The sequence below is a fragment of the Pelobates fuscus genome, chromosome 2, assembly GCF_036172605.1.
Source record: "Pelobates fuscus isolate aPelFus1 chromosome 2, aPelFus1.pri, whole genome shotgun sequence".
NCBI lineage: Eukaryota > Metazoa > Chordata > Amphibia > Anura > Pelobatidae > Pelobates > Pelobates fuscus.
Window position 1 is genome coordinate 79,598,539 of NC_086318.1, and position 19,203 is coordinate 79,617,741.

At 38.1% G+C, this 19,203-nt stretch overlaps 1 protein-coding gene across 1 annotated transcript in view; it reads left to right on the forward strand.

The window, feature by feature from the left end:
* DAW1 (dynein assembly factor with WD repeats 1) overlaps window positions 1–16,557 on the forward strand; it is a 46,312-nt gene extending 29,755 nt beyond the window's left edge. The window contains exons 8-13 of the mRNA XM_063442314.1: window positions 16–122; window positions 3,116–3,218; window positions 8,393–8,507; window positions 11,401–11,477; window positions 14,736–14,898; window positions 16,290–16,557. Coding sequence (XP_063298384.1) covers window positions 16–122; window positions 3,116–3,218; window positions 8,393–8,507; window positions 11,401–11,477; window positions 14,736–14,898; window positions 16,290–16,324 — 600 coding nt within the window. The 3' untranslated portion in view covers window positions 16,325–16,557. The remainder of the gene's footprint in view (window positions 1–15; window positions 123–3,115; window positions 3,219–8,392; window positions 8,508–11,400; window positions 11,478–14,735; window positions 14,899–16,289) is intronic.
* Window positions 16,558–19,203: the final 2,646 nt, after the last annotated feature.

Consider the following 19,203-nt stretch of genomic DNA (forward strand, 5'->3'; position numbering starts at 1 on the left):
GCTGTTTATTTGCAGGGTCACTCAGCTGAAATAATTTCATTGTCATTTAACACAACTGGGGACAGACTGATTACAGGCTCGTTTGATCACACTGTGGCTCTGTGGGACATTCCCACTGGCAGGTAACAATCTATTATTCACTTACCTTCTTCCTATCCTATGTTTTCCCTTTACTTATCATATATTCGAATGATATGGGTTTTATAAACATCTGCAGATGAGTCTATAGGAAAGTTAGAAAATAGAGGAGTGTGCAATATAGCTCACTCAAAACAAGCTATATTTTTAGGAGAGTTTAGCATTGCTCTAAATGATCTCTCCATGGTCTGTAACAAGTTTAGGTTTTCCAGACCATTCACATAAGAGCCCAGTCCACATACATTTAAAACATCACTGTTTAAATTGTTAAAAGCTGGTAATAAATAAAGCAATGCTACAATGGTGCTGTAGTCGTATGATGACTGTGTCACTGATGCACTGAAACAAGACACAGCGTCTACAAGCACACTGCAAAGATAATGTAAGTATTGATGAGGATTTAAGCATCTTTTTAGGGTTCAGGGTTTAAGGCTTTGGGTAACTTTAGAGAGGGTGTTTAGAGTTAGATGGCTGCGCGTGATAGCAGTTACACACATTGAAGGCAGGTACTGCTAAACTCTCTTAACCTAACCTTATAGCCTGTGGTACTGTGCATTGTTGATCCATATTTCATGCACTTGTTTAATACTGCTGAGGCCATTCAAATGCATCATCATTCGAGTGTTTTCTTATTACATATGCCATGATCCCTGACAGATGATTGCCTTAAAGATAATCATGGGAAATGTAGTCCACAGCTGGCAGGGTTAGCCATAACTGGTTTTGCCTGTGAGTGTGTTAAAAAAATCAGCTGCCAAACTGAATTAATTTACATGAATACAAAGTAAACATTTTTACTTAAAATTATCACCCTGTGCACATCAACATCGTATGCATCAAGCCAGCCTCACGCATTATGGTCCTTTTGTGGTTACTTAACTGGACATCTAATTACAATTCACATAAAATGTTGATAGCATTATTAATAGTGTGCACATATCCACAATCTTGTGAATCTTGCTCGCCTGCATTTTAATAAATATCTCCAAACCTTTTTAAATTTAAACTACTGTAAGCCACAGAAGTTTCTGTTTGAAGAATATTAGATAAACACTCACATTAACCCCTTAAGGACACATAACATGTGTGACATGTCATGATTCCCTTTTATTCCAGAAGTTTGGTCCTTACTTAGTGGTTCACATTCAGTAAAGATTGCAGTTGATAATGCCTTTTTCAGGCAACTTGCGGTATTCCATGACCGTGTGCAGATAAAGCTTATAAAAATAGGAGATAGTTTTTATAGAAAAACAATAACGCTAATTCTGTGAAATTTCAAACTTTTATGTACGTATTAAAAAGGTAATGGTGACAAAAATTACTTTGAGTGCCTTCAGTTTTACGTTACAATGCACAGACGTCCTACATCCTACACGGTGTCCATTATTATTTATATTTAGGTCACTCGTAAGCAGCTATGTGGTTACAAGAGTCTTCTTGACTGATTAGTGTACTTATTACACCTCTGGCTATATACCTATGGTTTGAAGGCTTCCATTGGTACTCTGACACTGTATGCTGGGTTGATGTGAAAGTAGGCTTAGTTATTAAACCTCTAAGCATTAGCTAATTATGTTCCAAGCTGATGAGCCTCACTTGTATTCATCTTTTGCATTCGTCTTAGTTTGACCTCACACTCCTAAAATGGCTATTGCCCTAAACTGGCATATGAGCTGTTTGTATAAAGTGGGTAAAGAGCAGGCTAGATGCCCTAAGTCATTGATGGGTAACCTTCAGAACTAAGATGTTTTCCAACTACAAAACATCTTCGGAAATATAGTGGGGTGCCCATCACAGAAATATGTGGTCCTTTAAATTATATTACCATAGTATCCTTCCTGCCTGCTACCTATTCTTAATTTAGAATATAATACATTGCTATTAGCCATTGATGAGTGAAAATGTTGCTCATGCTTGTGAGTATGTCATGAACCCTCCAGGCTTGCAGTAGCTAGTGACTTTAAAGGCCTTACTAGTAGTGTATGATTTGAAATTGTAATTGCTGCATATAGTATTAAACCTTGTCCAGAATTCCTTTACTAAAACATAACTAGCACAATACTGGATCTGATTGTCTTTCTTGCCTTTTTAATATATCCGTTTTGTATTTGTGCTAAGTGTTTACATAACCCATAATGATCAATATCATTACTATCCTTTCTGTTACTTCTATCAACATTGCTTTAACCCCTTAATGACACATTACATGTGTGTGACAAGTCATGATTCCCTTTTATTCCAGAAGTTTGGTCCTTAAGGGGTTATTAAAGGGACACTATAGTCACCAAAACAACTTTAGATTAATTAAACAGTTTTGGTGTATAGATCATGCCCCTGCAGCCTCAGTGCTCAATTAAATGCCATTTAGGAGTTAAATCACTTTGATTATAAACCCTAGTCACAGATCCCTGCATGTGACTTGCACATCCTTCCTAAACACTTCCTGTAAAGAGTCATCTAAAGTTTATCCTTTCTTAATTATTCTGTTTAATTTAGATTTTCTTATCCCCTGCTATGTTAATAGATTGCTAGACCCTGCAAGAGCCTCTTGTATTTGATTAAAGTTCAATTTACAGAGCAAAAGACAAAATAGTTTAAGGTAAATTACATCTGATTGAAAGTGAAACCAGTTTTTTTTATCATGCAGGCTGTGTCAATCAGAGTCAGGGGAGGTGTGGCTAGGGCTGCATAAACAGAAACAAAGTGATTTAACTCCTAAATGGCAGTGAATTGAGCATTGAAACCTGAGAAACTGCTTCATTAAGTTAAAGTTGTTTTGGTGACTATAGTGTCACTTTAATGCATTTACTTTGTGTGCTGCATCTGCTCCTCCTACATAATTTATCAACTCTCAGGACAGTCACTGGCACTCGAGAATTGGTCTTTTTGTTTGTGTATTCACCTGAAGGGCACTGATCGCAAACACGGGTGTTTATAATAAATCCTGTCCATTGTTTTTGTTTTTTTTTCTCTACAGAAAAGTTCACACACTTATAGGTCACCGAGGAGAAATCAGTAGTGCACAGTTCAACTGGGACTGTTCTCTAATTGCTACAGCATCAATGGATAAATCCTGCAGGGTATGGTGAAAAAAATGAAACTGGCTTTTCTGGAACATATGTGAATTTTCACATTATATCTTTTAACAAAATGAATAAGTTGTTTCAAAATTAAGATGTTTGATTGTAGTAGATGTGTAAATGAGGTAATATTGCATATAAAGCAAGTAGATTCCATCTTAAAAATAAAGCCCGCATCCACCCCTTTCTTACGCAAGATGCTACCAAGGAGCTTGTCCATGCTCTAGTAATTTCCTGCATGTATTATTGTAACTCTCTTCTAATTGGTCTTCCCAAAAGCCGTATTGCCATGCTACAGTCTGTAATGAATGCTGCTGCCAAACTGATTTTCCTCTCTAATCGGTCCTCTTACACCTGACCCCTCTGTCAGTCCTTACATTGGCTTCCTGTATCCTATAGGAGTCAATTCAAAGTGCTAATCCAAACCTATAAAGCACTGAAGAATTCTAGCCCCTCTTCAAGCTCTGCTCGTGACCTTCTCCTATCCGCTGCTCGCACCCGTACGGCCAACTCACGCTTGCAGGATTTCTTGCGGGCGGCTCCCTTCCTATGGAATAGCCTGCCTACTGCCATCAGACTCTCCCCTAGTCTTCAATCATTTAAGGAGTGCCTTAAAACCCATCTCTTTAGGAAAGCTTAAGGCCTCCCAGAGTAACCTCTACCTTATATACATGTCTCTTGCTCTCTCCTAAAGGCAGCATTCTACTCTCTCCTCCAGCTCTGCATCACTTCCACCTTATTTGATTGCTATTTCCTGTCCTAATGTGTTTTATACCCCACCTCCTATAGACTGTAAGCTCATTTGAGCAGGGTCCTCTTTAACCTATCGTTCCTATAAGGTTTATTGTAATTGTCCTACTTATAGTTAAATCCCCCTTCTCATAATATTGTAAACGCTACGGACTATGTTGGCATATATAAATGGCAATAATAATAATAATAATAATAATAATTAATAATAATGTAATTTTAGTTGGATGCGATCTTTTGAATTGCAGAGCATGTAGCAAATCATGGAACATGATGATCTTCACAAATGGAATTTCTAACAACCCAGTTCAATCGTTTTGGTAATAGGAATTTTATTTAAAAGGACACTATAGTCACTATAACCATTGTTAAAGGACCACTATAGTGCCAGGAAAACAAACTTGTTTTCCTGGCTCTATAGGGTCTTTGGGTCGCTGCCACCCTCGGGTCCCACTCCCGCCGGGGTCTAGGGGGAGGAAAGGGTTAAAGGCTTACCTTTCTCCAGCGCCGGGCTTCCTCTGTGCTGGGGACTCTCCTCCCTCTTCCGACGTCATCCACTGAATGCGCATGCGCAGCAAGAGCCGCGCGCGCATTCAGTCAGTCTATAGGAAAGCATTTCTCAATGCTTTCCTATGGACGCTGGCGTCTTCTCACTGTGAAAATCACAGTGAGAAGCGCGGAAGTTCCTCTTGCGACTGTCAATGTAAACATAGCAGTTTCTCTAAAACTTAGCTATTTGAGATGTGGCTAAGGCAAACCTTACACATTTGTAGTTATACCTATTCATTATGGCAATGGGAACGCTGATAGGCTAACAGCAGTTAGCTGACACTCTCTTCTAATCAAAGCTACCCATTGCTTCTCAGGATAATACTTCCTAATTAGCTATAGCAGCACCGAAAGAATGGGCTGCTGTGAACTCCTGTTTAGCATTAAAACCTAAAGATAAAATAACAGTTTTAACACTGAATGAATGGACAGCACCAGGGGACTCCAGACACTATAACTTCTTCAATGAGATGAAGCAGATACAGTGCCTACAGCGTCTTTTTAATTTAATCACTCTTGTATTTAGTGGCTGAATACCCTATAAAAAGCTAAAAACAGTAATGCAGCATGCCTAGTTTTCCTATTACAAAAGTTAGATACTGCCAATAGTTCAGATGATGTCTAGGTACCCAATCTTAACTTTCTTGATTGTTAACAGCACTGTCCAGTGGAAACATAGAAACATAGAATGTGACGGCAGATCAGAACCATTCGGCCCATCTAGTCTGCCCAATTTTCTAAATACTTTCATTAGTCCCTGGCCTTATCTTATAGTTAGATAGTATAGATAGGCCTTATGCCTATCCCACGCATGCGTAAACTCCTTCACTGTGTTAACCTCTACCACTTCAGCTGGAAGGCTATTCCATGCATCCACTATCCTCTCAGTAAAGTAATACTTCCTGATATTATTTTTAAACCTTTGTCCCTCTAATTTAAGCCTATGTCCTCTTGTTGTGGTAGTTTTACTTCTTTTAAATATAGTCTCCTCCTTTACTGTGTTGATTCCCTTTTATGTATTTAAATGTTTCTATCATATCCCCCCTGTCTCGTCTTCCTTCCAAGCTATACATGTTAAGATCCTTTAACCTTTCCTTGTAAGTTTTATCCTGCAATCCATGAACCAGTTTAGTAGGCCTTCTCTGAACTCTCTCTAAAGTATCAATATCCTTCTGGAGATACAGTCTCCAGTACTGCATACAATACTCCAAGTGAGGTCTCACCAGTTTTCTGTATAATGGCATGAGCAATTCCCTTTTTCTACTGCTAATACCTCTCCCTATACAATCCAGCATTCTGCTAGCATTTCGTGCTGCTCTATTACATTGTCTGCCTATCTTTAAGTCATCTGAAATAATTACTCCTAAATCCCTTTCCTCAGATGCTGAGGTTAAGACTCTATCAAATATTCTGTACTCTGCCCTTGGGTTTTTACATCCAAGATGCACTTATCCACATTAAATATCAGCTGCCACAACTCTGACCATTTTTTCTAGTTTACCTAAATCATTTGCTATTTGGCGTATCCCTCCTGGACCCTGTTACATATCTTAGTATTATCAGTAAAAAGACATACCTTACCATCAAGACCTTCTGCAATATAACTAATACAAATATTTAAGAGAATGGGTCCAAGTACAGATCCGTGAGGTTCCCCACTGGTGACAAGACCATGCTTCGAATATACTCCATTGACTACAACCCTCTGGTGCCTGTCACTCAGCCACTGCCTTATCCATTCAACAATATTGAAATCCAAACTTAAAGATTGCAACTTATTGATGAGCATTCAATGTGCAACAGTCTCAAAAGCCTTACTGAAATCTAGGTAAGCAATGTCTACTGCACCACCCTGATCTATTATTTTAGTTACCCAATCAAAAAAATCAATAAGATTAGTTTGGCATTATCTCCCTGAAGTAAACCCATGTTGTCTCTGATCTTGAAATCCATGTGTTTTTAGATGTTCAACAATCCTATCCTTTAACATGGTTTCCATGTCCTCTTTCTGCCTAACCTTTTTTTTTTTTTTTAGAATGACTAAATGCTAACTTTTAGTTTTTTACTATTTTGGCCACATCTGCGGAGTACCACAGTGGTTTCTTGAATTTTTTGCTTTTACTGACAAGCCTAATGCAATTTTCTGTTGCCTTTAGCAGTGCAACTTTCAAATAGTTCCATTTCTCTTGGACTCCATTTAAACTGCTCCAGTCTGATAATGACTCATTTACACATATTCTAATTTTAGAAGAGTCTGTTTTTCTAAAGTCTAAAACTTTTGTTTTTGTGTGGTATGACTCAGTCACTGTTCTTATATTAAACCACACTGACTGATGATCACTGGATCCTAAACTTTCACCTACAGTAATATCTGATACCAAATCTCCATTTGTTAACACTAAATCTAGTATGGCCTATTTACGAGTTTGCTCCTCAACGACTTGTTTTAGAGACAATCCCAGTAGGGAGTTTAGAATATGTGTGCTCCTGGCACACACAGCTATTTTAGTTTTCCAGTTCACATCAGGAAGATTAAAGTCACCCATGATGATAACTTCACCCTTCATTGTCATTTTAGCCATTTCCTCAACTAGTAGATTATCACGAGTTGCTGTGTGATTACCAAATTCTAATGTAACCCAAAAGGACTCTATGTTCACATCACTAACTTTTATTAGGCTAGATTTTATGCTATCCTTCACATACAGGGCAAACCATCTTTTTTGTACAGTTAATTTCCATTCCAAACAGAGCTACCATGAGAAATAAAGCCAAATCCTTGCTCTTGACACCATTCACTAAGCCACAAGTTAAAGTCCCTAATACGTATTCGCCTGTCATTCTGAGTGTTATGCACAGGCAGAACTTCAGGGAATGACCGTGTGGAAGCAACCTGCCGTATATTATTGGCAAAAACACAAAAAAACTTCCTTTACCTCTGAAACCTCATTGCAAGCCAAGTCATTTGTCCCTAGATGGACAAATACATCCAATTCCCCTTCCTGCTTTGCTCGCTTAACAATATTACAAATACGTCTCCTGCTCTGAGAGCAGTAGCTCCGGGAAGACATCTCACAAGACCACTATTGTCTGGCTCCACACCTCTTAAGATGGAATCCCCCTACAACAACTGCTTTCTATCATGCCTCACCTTATCCTTTTTGTCATTGGCTGCAGTCTTGCTCAACTTTTACATAGAACATGGTGGTTCCACAAACTCTGTGCCTGAGCCTGTCTCCATAACACCACTACACTTGGTGCCTGAGCCTGTCTCCACAGCACCACTACACTCGGTGCCTGAGCCTGTCTCCACAACACCACTGCACTCGGTGCCGTAATCTATGTAACAGTTTTAAAATTGTTCAAAATAAAGAATTAAAAAAGCGATGTAGCATGGCAAATAGCCCTTTTCTGCTTTGATTGTTCTGTCACTATAGCTATGATATTGCCTGGTATCAAGCAGAAATGTCAATTCATTTTGTCAGGACAATGCGTGTTCAGTTTAACATACAGCAGCTGAGTGCGAGTATAGTGTGTGTGTGTGTGTGTGTAAAGTAAGCCTGTTTTGTCTTTCTTTCTATCTTTATTGATGCTAATATGTATTAGTTGAAGGCAATGCTTCTTCTGTCATCAAATTTTTCACACTGTCTTAGAGGTTATGGCACAGCTGTAATAGCTCAGTGAGTGAGGGTTAATGCTAATTATATTGCTTCTTCTCGTTAGTGGCAGCTCTGCAGTTGCAAATTGTAGCTATATAGTTTTATTGACACAGCTGCTTTAGTGCAAACCTAGAATATTTTATGCATCCCAGAGTTAATGGGATGTTAGAATGTGAAACGTGTAAGTAAATTGCAAATTGACTGTTTTCCTTACAGTTATGGGATCCTCTAAATGGGAAATGTGTGGCCACGCTGACTGGGCATGAAGATGAGGTTCTCGATGTAACCTTTGACTCTACTGGACAGTTGATTGCAACAGCTTCGGCAGATGGTAAGTGCAGCTTTAGAATAGTTAGTATCAACGAAACATTAGACAACCTAGACCTCCCTTTTGCCAAACCTTGTCTTTGGGGAATGTTTGATTTAAAGAGATACTAACGGCACTAAAACAACTTAAGTTAATGAAGCAGTTTTATTACGTTACGTAAAGTTGTTTTGGTGCCAGGAGTCTCGCTGCTCAATTCTCTGCTACTTAGGAGTTAAATCACTTTGTTTATGCAGCTATAGCCACACCTCCCTGCATGTAACATGCACAGCCTTCCTGTAGAAGCTAGTATTCATCTGGAATAGCTTTCAAAGCATCTGTGGCAGGAATGGGCCAAAGGTATGTTGTAAAACTGATTCTGCCATTATTTTTGCCCAACCAGAACTATGGTGCATAACCATGGCACACCAGGTGACTCTTTTCCAGTGCTTGCTTGGGGTTGTTCATATTTGCTGCAGTGCAATAAAGTTTATTGAAATTGTTAATTGACCATCTTATGTTGTACCTTGAAAGGTCTTTAGCCACCTTGCTACACCTGACCAGCACTGTGGCACTGTGGTGCTTATAGTGGCTGCGATCATAATTAATGTTGGTCATCCTAGGTTGCTCTGTGGTAGAAATAATAATAACTCTGATTTTGTTTAAGGCACTCATTTCTGTGTAGTAAAATTTGAAAATGACGCCATGCAGCTGTATGTGACTCATGCCAGATCTGGATGGGTTTTAGCTTCAGCACTTTCTCCAGAGGAAGTCATTTGTTTTCGTCCAATGCTAGTTAGCATTTCTCCCCAAGTGTCCCCATCTCCAATATTTTTCTTTTCTTTTTTTTTTTTCTGACTGATCATGTCTGAAGAATGAATGATGAGAGTATATACAATAATAATAGCCTAGGTACACGGATTAATCACAATTTACATGAAGAATGTGCAGAATCTTTTTTAGATTGTAAATATATGGACTTTTAGCAGGTTATCTTTATGTGATCAGTCCTTTTTCACCTGCCAATTGATGCGTGGCAGATTTATTACAAAAAAAAATCTACAAAACAGATATGTGATTTTGTGTGACTGCCTATAAAATCATATGTTCACTGAGGCGCAACTAGAATATTTTAGTGATTGCAGAAATTAAAAATAGCTTTCCTTTATTAGATGATTTTGTCATTGAAAGACCATTGACAGATATGTCATATTTTAGACTGTAAAAACCTGATGAAATGAGCTAGCACGGGTGAGAATGTACCAGTAGTGAAGAGGTTAACACTTTGCTGTCATCAGATATGTGCACGTATTATTAACCATTATTTAGCACTTCTTACAAGTCAATGAGATGAATGATAATTTTCCAACTCAATTCTTCCTTTAATAAGGAAGGAGTTTTGCATTTGGAACCAGCGTGTAATACACAGACTACCCCTGACAATCTTTCTTGGTGATGGTCTGTCACGCAGTTACAACATCAATACTAAGTTCCTGTTATGTCACATCAATTTTCCCTTCACTTTTGCTTCCTGCAATTGAAATATATTTTCATATGAAATTAGAATCGTCTCAATTGTTGCTATTCTTGCCTAAAGTTTGCAGTCCCTCGTCCCCTTGTCTATTCTTCACAGTGTCCAGTTTGGTGCATTTAATGTCCACTTTATTAGTTCAACAACATATCAATCAATGCAGATATATTTTGAATTGTGCTTTCCATGACGTTCTCTCACCAATATAACTTACAAATATACTAGGTCCTCTGTAAACTTCAGACAAAATATATATTTGCTTATGGAATTACTGAGCAACATGGAAATTGTAATTCACAAACGTCAGCCTCTGGTTTTAGTTGATTTGCGAATCTCTATTTAATTTGAAACCTGTATCAGCCGTGGGAGGCTACAAGCCATGTCCATGGACCGCGATCAGCCACAATCTTTTTCTGTGAGTGGGCGCGGTCATTTACTGTCCAGTGTGGGAAGGAAAGGCCTATCCGACGTGGGAGTATGTGTTTCATGTATCTATGCAGGGATGTAAATTGATGCTGCCTGCTGTGAAATGATTGAATGGTGCCATGATATTTTCTGTAGGGCAGCCTCTCCATTATGTTTTGATGTTCATTTGATGTGTCTCATTTGTATGCAGCCAGCCCAGTAATGTAACATTTTCATCCTCTCTGCAGTTGTCTGCTGCTTTGGGAGTCACATATGCAGATGATCATTACACTGAGACATGAAACACTTTGACAATTGTCGGGGCAGCAAACCATCACAGCAATTCATTTTTATTATCCTTTATCTAGGATTAAGGATCATTTTATCCTGTTATTGGATAATGAAAAGGACATTTTCAGATTTTTGTTTTTGTTCTGTCAGGGTTTTTAAATTCTATATGTGTCAAATCATGTTGTAGCAAAAAATGATTTGTTATAAAAAAAAATGTATCAGACTCTGACTTTCAGGGGATAATGCTGAGATATCGTGATGTTATATATCCATGCTGTCCAGCTTTACGAAAGAACAGCAATATAGCAATGACCGCACACCGTTGGCCCTGCAAACATAAAGCACTGCATTTCCCATGATGCTTGGCAAACTGTGTGGGAAATATACTCCAACAGCTGCAGCACCAAAGTTAGCCATCACTGCCATATAGAATTCAGTCATATCCTGGTGTGATTATGCAATAGTGAATGATGAAACCATATATTATATCCTAGGATTTTTATATCATATTTTTATATAACAATACGTTGCATGTTGAATCAAGCCTCTGGACAATCAGATGGACATCTCAGCCGTTTTCTGTATCCTTCAGAATAACCATTGTCAAGCGAAAAGTGTCATACGGCTATGAACCTTGTAATGCATAAATAATAGAAGGCCATGCTAACACCTTTTTATATCTGTGTTCTGCAGGAACTGCTAGAGTGTACAGTGCATCCAGTAAGAAATGTCTGGCAAAGCTCGAGGGACACGAAGGAGAGATTTCCAAGGTGAGTTTCTATCTACTCTCTAGAATCCTGTACCTTTCTTTGTATGTGCTGCAGGAAAGCATGATAGCCACAAGGAGAATTATAAATGGCTTTTCAGATTTATACTTAATATCCAGTAATCTATTGTATTAAAGCAATTGTTATGGGTACATCAGTCAAAATTACATTACATTTTGACAAAAGACCATGAAAAATCGCAGATAAAAAAACAGGGTGTGCATATTTTTAGATATTGCATGGGATAATTTGGGGCGAGGGAGGCTTATATATAAGGGAGAGGGAGAACATAATGTATAGGTTCTTGTGGCTGTGGCATGTGGCTCTGACAAAGGGCAGATGAGGTTGATGAACATGATTTGTAGACTACAATTTCCAAGAAGTTTTGCTTCTTGTTGGCTACACTTGATATCCTGGATTCATCTCCGTGATGTATAGTGATAAAACAGAAGTGTTTAATACCATTATTACAGAACTAGCTATGTATACAGCTACCAGTAGATAGCCAGTAGAGGAAATGAAGAACAACTGAGAGTCATCCAATGCTTGCTCATCAACGTTCATATCTCTCACCATGTACCGTTTTTAAATTTGTCAAAGATTTTGGTTGCCATTACAGTTTTTCCATGATTTCTACGAATGATAATGATATCAAAGCATTAAAACATGAAGGATATATTTATCTCCTTGCTTGGTTTCAGAATATGTTCCATACACCTAAGTTCACTCTTTCAATGATATATGCTGCAGCTTCCTGCATCTTAAATGTGTTTACCTCTACAGAACTTTAAATCCACAAATAATGACCAACTATTCTGTAAAGCATAGATCCCCAACCTGAGCTGCTTCTAGTAAAGCCAGTGAATATTTTAATGCCGGTTAAATCTCAGAAATAAACAATTTGTGATGTTCGACGAATGTTGACATTAGATAATAGTTGATGATGGCAAAACTCTGCCAATTATACTTAAATTAGAAAATTATTCAAGAAACCCTAATGTAGTGGTTCCTAACCTTTTTTTTTTGACAGGATCCCAAATTATATACAAGATATTAGTTTGGCAAACTATTTTTCAATTTTAAAATTACATTAGATACCGATTCTTCATCTGTTATGTAATATAGAACTACATTAATTTTCATAAACATTTCCATTAGTCTTTTCAGCACCAGAACAGTCTCACTTGCACTCAAAAATGCAACACGGTTGCTGATGAGTAAGATATGCTTGTTGCAACCTATTGTGGGTCACCGAAATGGTATAGGACTCAACTTTCGGTCTGACCCTGCTTAAGTCCATTATCATGTTGAGATTGTATATATGCCTATGAGCAAGAATGTGTGCAAATAATATGAGAGGCATATCCTTGCACAGATACTGAACTGTGATCATAGCCATCAATTATTCAGACTGACTTCTGGCTCCCCATCGCATTAGTACACAGTGCGTACGTCTGTGTGATCAGTCTACAGCTTGTAGGAACATTTGTAAACGTATGTCTACAAGGCTTGCTACCCCGACTGTTACTTGAAAAATAACTGGTGCCCCGCTTATGCTATGTAAGAAATCAGTAGAATTTCGATTAAAGTCATTTTTTTTGTTTGTAATTGAAAGGTGTGTGTGTGTGTTTAAGTATACTAAGTTATGAGTTTCTTCCTGAAAGCTGTGTAAATTTCCACATAGCCAGAACAACCACTGCCTGAAATTTAACTGTTTAATTAAAGTAGCACCAGGCTGAGATATATATTACGGATGGTCCTTGCACTCAGTCTTAATATGCTCAAAATGTTGCTGGGAGCCAGTCCCTGAGGCACAAATAGGTATACAAAGAAAGACCTCATGGTCTTCAGGTAAAATACTTCTTTATTTAAATCAGCATTCCAGGGTGATCGACGTTTCAGTCCCCTACTGGGATTTTCTTCAGGATCAGAATAACTCGTTATTCAGAACATAATTTTTTTTGTGTATATATTATAACTTTCTACAACACTTTTCAAATTACAGAACATTGTAAAGTGGACACATAGGTGTGATAATAAATCTTCTGTTTATTACAAGGTGTATAAATTGCATTAACAGTCTAGGATCACTGTGAGTTACTGTTAGAAGCTGAATGCCACTTTATGGTTCATATTAAAATATAAAATGTCATGCGCCTTAAAATCTTTGCAGGTTTATCAACCATGCTTTTTTTTAAATTTCTTTCCATTTTTGATTGTACTTCTATTACAAAGATTCCATTGTATTTAATGAGATTCTTCTTTTCAAGCTAGAGAGCAAAATCTTTCATGACACGACTTCTAATTTAGCTTGAAATATTTTCTTGATTGAACATACTATTGCCTCGCAGATGACACACAAATTAGAGGTAAACAGACAGATGTATTTGGTATAAGGCACAAACACATACTTTCTCTATTGCCATCCCCACCATTCACATGTGTGACTGTCTGTTGTGGAACTAGATTTCCCATTTTGCTAAATCACTATTAAAGCCCCCAAGACCTCATAAGAGTTGTAGGTCTGCAGTAGCCTTAGTGTTTCGTATTGGACTCCGTCTGCCTATATTTTTAAAACATAATACAGACTAAGGAACAGTGCACTCATAAAATACATTTCTAAATTCTACAAGCTAAAATCTTAGCAAACAAATATGGGGATTCAGCTTCACCATATGGCCATATTGTGTTAAAGGGATACTATAGGCACTCAGACCACTTCAACTCTTCGAAGTGGTCTGGGTGCAGTGTCCCTATTGCACCTAGTGCTGCAATGTAAAACATTCCAGAGAAACTAAGTCTGTCTCCAGTGGCTGTCATTTGGTCTGGTAAATGAACATGGATGTCCCTGGATGTTAAGGTTAAAAAAATCCCCCCACCCCCACTTGCAAATAAAAAGAAAGGTACTCAACTGTTATAGAATATCCATAGGCTAGATAAGAGAATTTCTACACTAGATGACCCGAATCAGCAGCTACTGATTGATTCAATTTTTTAGGGATAGTGGTTATGGGTTTGTATGCCTTATAACTGCATATTTAGTGATACTCTGTTATAGAGCGACCTGTTGAAGGTAGCAGGGCCATGCTAATTCAACTTGTTACCATGTGTTTTTGCCGCTTAGTAGGTTAATTTAATAAGATAAAGGTTGTTGATTTAGGGATAAGGCATTTGTCTGACTGCATTAATAACAATGTACCCATGTGTCCCAGGCGGTCTACTGATATACATAACCCAGTAATCTTCTCCCTCTGTTTCCAGATATGCTTCAATCCTCAGGGGACCCGTATATTAACAGGCAGCTCGGATAAGACTGCACGGCTCTGGGATCCCACTACAGGGCAGTGTGTGCAGGTGCTGGAGGGACACACAGATGAGATTTTTTCTTGTGCATTCAACTATGAGGGAAACACAATAATTACAGGTAAATCATTCTCCTGGGCATGGAAATATTGCTTGGCACGTCTGGACACGTGTAGCTTTTCATCATACAGTATGTGTGAGAGCTACACTTAGTTACTGGGCTATTTCTGCTTCAAAGAAAACTCCTACGGCTTTTTGCAATTCATTTTTTTACTACCGGTATTTTTTTTTTATAAACACGAGTATTAAGCACATATATTCACTATATGTAATGCAGTTAATTTATTTTTAGTGTTTACGGAAGCCACCTTTTAGGCATTTAAATGCATAGCAGAGATCATAAAATAGTAATGGGTGACACAGAAGCACACTGCGGTACACAAAATTCCACTGATTAGATGCAAAGGAAATTCCTTTCTTTAGTAATTATTTTTGTCTTGTGTTATTTTCTTTAAACTTAATGTCTAATAATCTGTCTATGTAGCACATGTAGATTAACTCATTTATTTGTCCCACTTTGGTTTTTTTTGTCTTTTTATGAAAGGTATTAACAGTGTTTTGCATTATTATGCTGTGTGCGATAATGCCAAACGTGAACACTGGTTTTTGAAGGTCTTAAAGAAGCACTGTCACCCCAAAACAATAAAAAGAAAAAAATATTAACCCTTTTAAAGTATTGAAATGAAATCGATTTTTACAAAATCAGGTATATGTAAAAAAACAAGAGGCTCATCCCTACCTTCAGTAATTTAGTGTAAGACAGGATCCTTCAGCCATATACATGTACATATTGAATCAAACAGTGTTTGAAAACCAACTGTTAGTCTCTATGGTATTCCCTGCACAGAAACAGAGAAAACTATAGAGACTGACAGTTGGTTTTCAGGTGCATGTGTATGGCTGAATGATGCTGTTATATACTAGGTAGGGAGTAGTTATTTTTTTCGTTTCTTTTTTCCCATTTTCTTTACATATACCTTATTTAATAAAAAAAATCTATTTTCTTTCAGAACTTGGTGAAAATATCATTACATTAAAAAATAGTGTTGGGGTGACAGTCGTTCTTTAATAATTACAGGGCTGGCAAACATCAACATTTCCTTTTCTGGTTAATAGCAATGTTTTACATTGCCACAGAAGAGGATCCTATGCATTAAAACCACTTCATTAAGATGTAATGGTTTTGGTGCTCAGAGTATCTCTTTAATGAATCATTACTTTGTGTTAATAGATCACAGTGCCCTTCTGATACAAGTACCGTAATATTATACTGTCTGATCATATCTTTTAAATGTATTTGTGGTATAGGCTCTTTGCAAGCCATCATGTTATATTTACACATATTCAATCAACTACTTTTTCTTTATAACCTGCAATGCATGTCGTGTGTCTGTAGGCATAAACTGTTGTAAATGCAGAAAAGCTGATCCTCCTTTTATTTCTCTTTTGCAGGAAGCAAGGACAACACTTGTAGAATATGGCGGTAACTGGAACCGACTGCCAGAGAAGACCTGCAATTGCCTAAAAAGTAAAATGAACCAAACTGATTGGGATTCATGTTAAACAGCATTATTCCAGCACTCAGTAACAAGTGTACGTGATGTCCTCTACATGTCATTTACTACCACCATGAATTAGTATTAGTAGATAGGTTTAGTACTTACTCGTTAACTGGAATTAGATATCTGACTGTAGAATGGTTAGGATGTGCTTGCACAGTTCATTGGGTGCCTTGTATTTTTTATATTTTAATAAATGTTTTTCATTAAAACAATAATAACATTGGTCAGTATTAATTATTGTATCCTCTACAAAGATGCATGACATTGAACTGCCCGTTTGTAATGTTTAATGTGCACAGCTGTTTATTTAAAGGAACAGTAGACTTTTGTATTAAAAAAAAAAGTGAATTTTCCTTTTATTTTCAACATTTTATATAACAGTTCTGATTAATGGACGTTTCTGCTAAACACAAATTGACAAAATAGCAAGAGTGTCTGAGCTACCCTCACTCTTGTAGTGCCCCTATAAAAACCCACTTTATAAGTCTCACTACTCCGTGGTGATGAAGACAGCAATGCCTGCCCGAATTCACACACCACAAAATAAAAATTGGAATGGCTCCAGCTCAGCGCTCAAAGCTGGAGGGTACCACCACTCTGCAAGCAGAGTAACGTGCACAGAGAAGCTAGCTAGGCTATCAAAGTGACACAAGAAGGATCCCCAGGAAACTATGAGTCTACACAATCTCCACAGATCCAACACACCCATATCTATATCCTTTATATGCTTCCTCCCTTCTTATTCCTTACCAATTTCCTCCACCCATAGACAACTCTGCCTCTACCTGACAACATTACATTTTGCAGGAAAGTTGCTCTGGCCACTCTTCCGCCACTTCCCAGGGGGGAATACCACACTAACGAAAAATTATTCAGACATGAAAGAACTGTTTTGGGCACTCTCAAGGAAATAGTGCGGCCCTGACCCAGATTCCCATGGAAGTAAGACACCTGTAAGGGAGGTGGCTGTCCCTCATGTTTTTTTCTTCATTAAGGCCCCAGAAATCTCATGAAAGGAACACATGAAACACTAACAATCAATTTACAACTCTCTACAGAGGGGGGGTCAGCAAGAGAACTGTAAATAGAAAGACAAATACCCCCCAATCTCACACAGAAATAGGTGAGGAAACCTCTTCTACTGCTCCTCATGGTTGCTTTGAACAGATGAAAGAAGAAACAAGACACCTTTCAACAGAGCATGCAGTAGCTTTACCAGATCCTGACTCCACTCTGTTTGCGGATAAAGAGGAAAGGTACCATACTGGATTTGCTGTTGCTACAGAAGATCAGGTACGTCAAGCATCTTCACTTTCCTCACTCACATCTGCTCAAGACGCTGAATTGACAGCCTTCTCAGTGGCATACAAAATGCCTGAAGGAAGACATGCCAATACCTACACTGACTCAAGATATGCCCTGGGTGCAGCACATTATTTTGGATCAATCTGGAAGATAAGAAGCACCACTCAGCTGACTAAAAGCTGCCAACCAAGCCACAAGTGCACCAAGGGAAGTGGACAGAATGGTGTCCGCTAAAGAAACTTCTATACTCACCATGTAAATCCTACCTACAGATCTCAAGCTTCTGAAAGAATGACAAGCAGCTACTGACCCTGAAGAAATACAAAGCTGGAAAAACAGAAAGGGGCAACCCTTGAAGACGGGCAGTACTCCAACGCTCTCAAGCTCTGTTTACCCAAAAACATGTACTGGGCAGTGAGCCCATGGAACTTTATACCTATCCAAGACCCTCATGAACTCTTTGATCTCTAAATACTCCTAAGCACCTAGCTAACTCTCAATATCCATTTCAAGAATCCAGGTGACAAAGAGCTACTGGGTCAAATATGCACTAGTTATAATAGACATTTTGTCAGGATGGCCAGAAGCCTAGCCGGTCATCAATGTGACAACCAAGACCATATACCCAATAGTGCATTGTGAAAGTTGCAGAGATCACTCTGGATTCATTGTTCCAGATTCAAGACTCTCTCTCTCTCTGCAACATGAGAAGTGACATTTGTTGATTTTGACACACTTTTGACTCTAATGAAAAAATGACTTGTTAAATAAAAAGATACCAGCAAGTAGGTGTTTGATGGCCATAATAATGCCTGACCACCTGCCATTGATGGAAAGCCGAGGACCCCAAAAGGAGACCTCGTGAAGCTAAAGAGATCCAAACGCCAAGCTCCCTCAGGATTATTTGCCCATCCTGAGTTTGTGGTGATATTAATATTGACTAAATGATCCGAGTCCACCTACGCTGATGTAGCGTGGGACAGGTTTAATACTACAATGCATAAGCAAATGCGCCCTAGCCAAGGTTATTATGTCCATACACATAATACATGACAAGGTATTCTTGACACACCACATTCATGCTTCAGAACATAAAGAGGAGCACCCCTCTAAAGGGAAAGTTCGACACATATATATATATATATATATTGATGCCATAGGTGTGCCAAGGGGGGTACCTAATAATAATAATAATAATAATATTTTGATTTGCATTTATTATATCTATTGCAACCAACAACGTTTACCTGTCACCATGACTTGTTGTGCCTATATTCCAGATAACACAGGTCCATATGGTAATGTAAGCTTGTCTATTCATGATGTCCCTCTGAAGAACTAAGAAGACTTTAAGAATCGTTACTTCATACGGTTTTGTGCCTTTGGGCTAACCTGTCTTCTGGAACTAACCAATAAAGTTTTTTTTTTTTTTTGTTTTTTTAGCAATTAACACTCTATAGGGGGGACTGTTGTAGAATTATTAACCCCTTATAACTTAT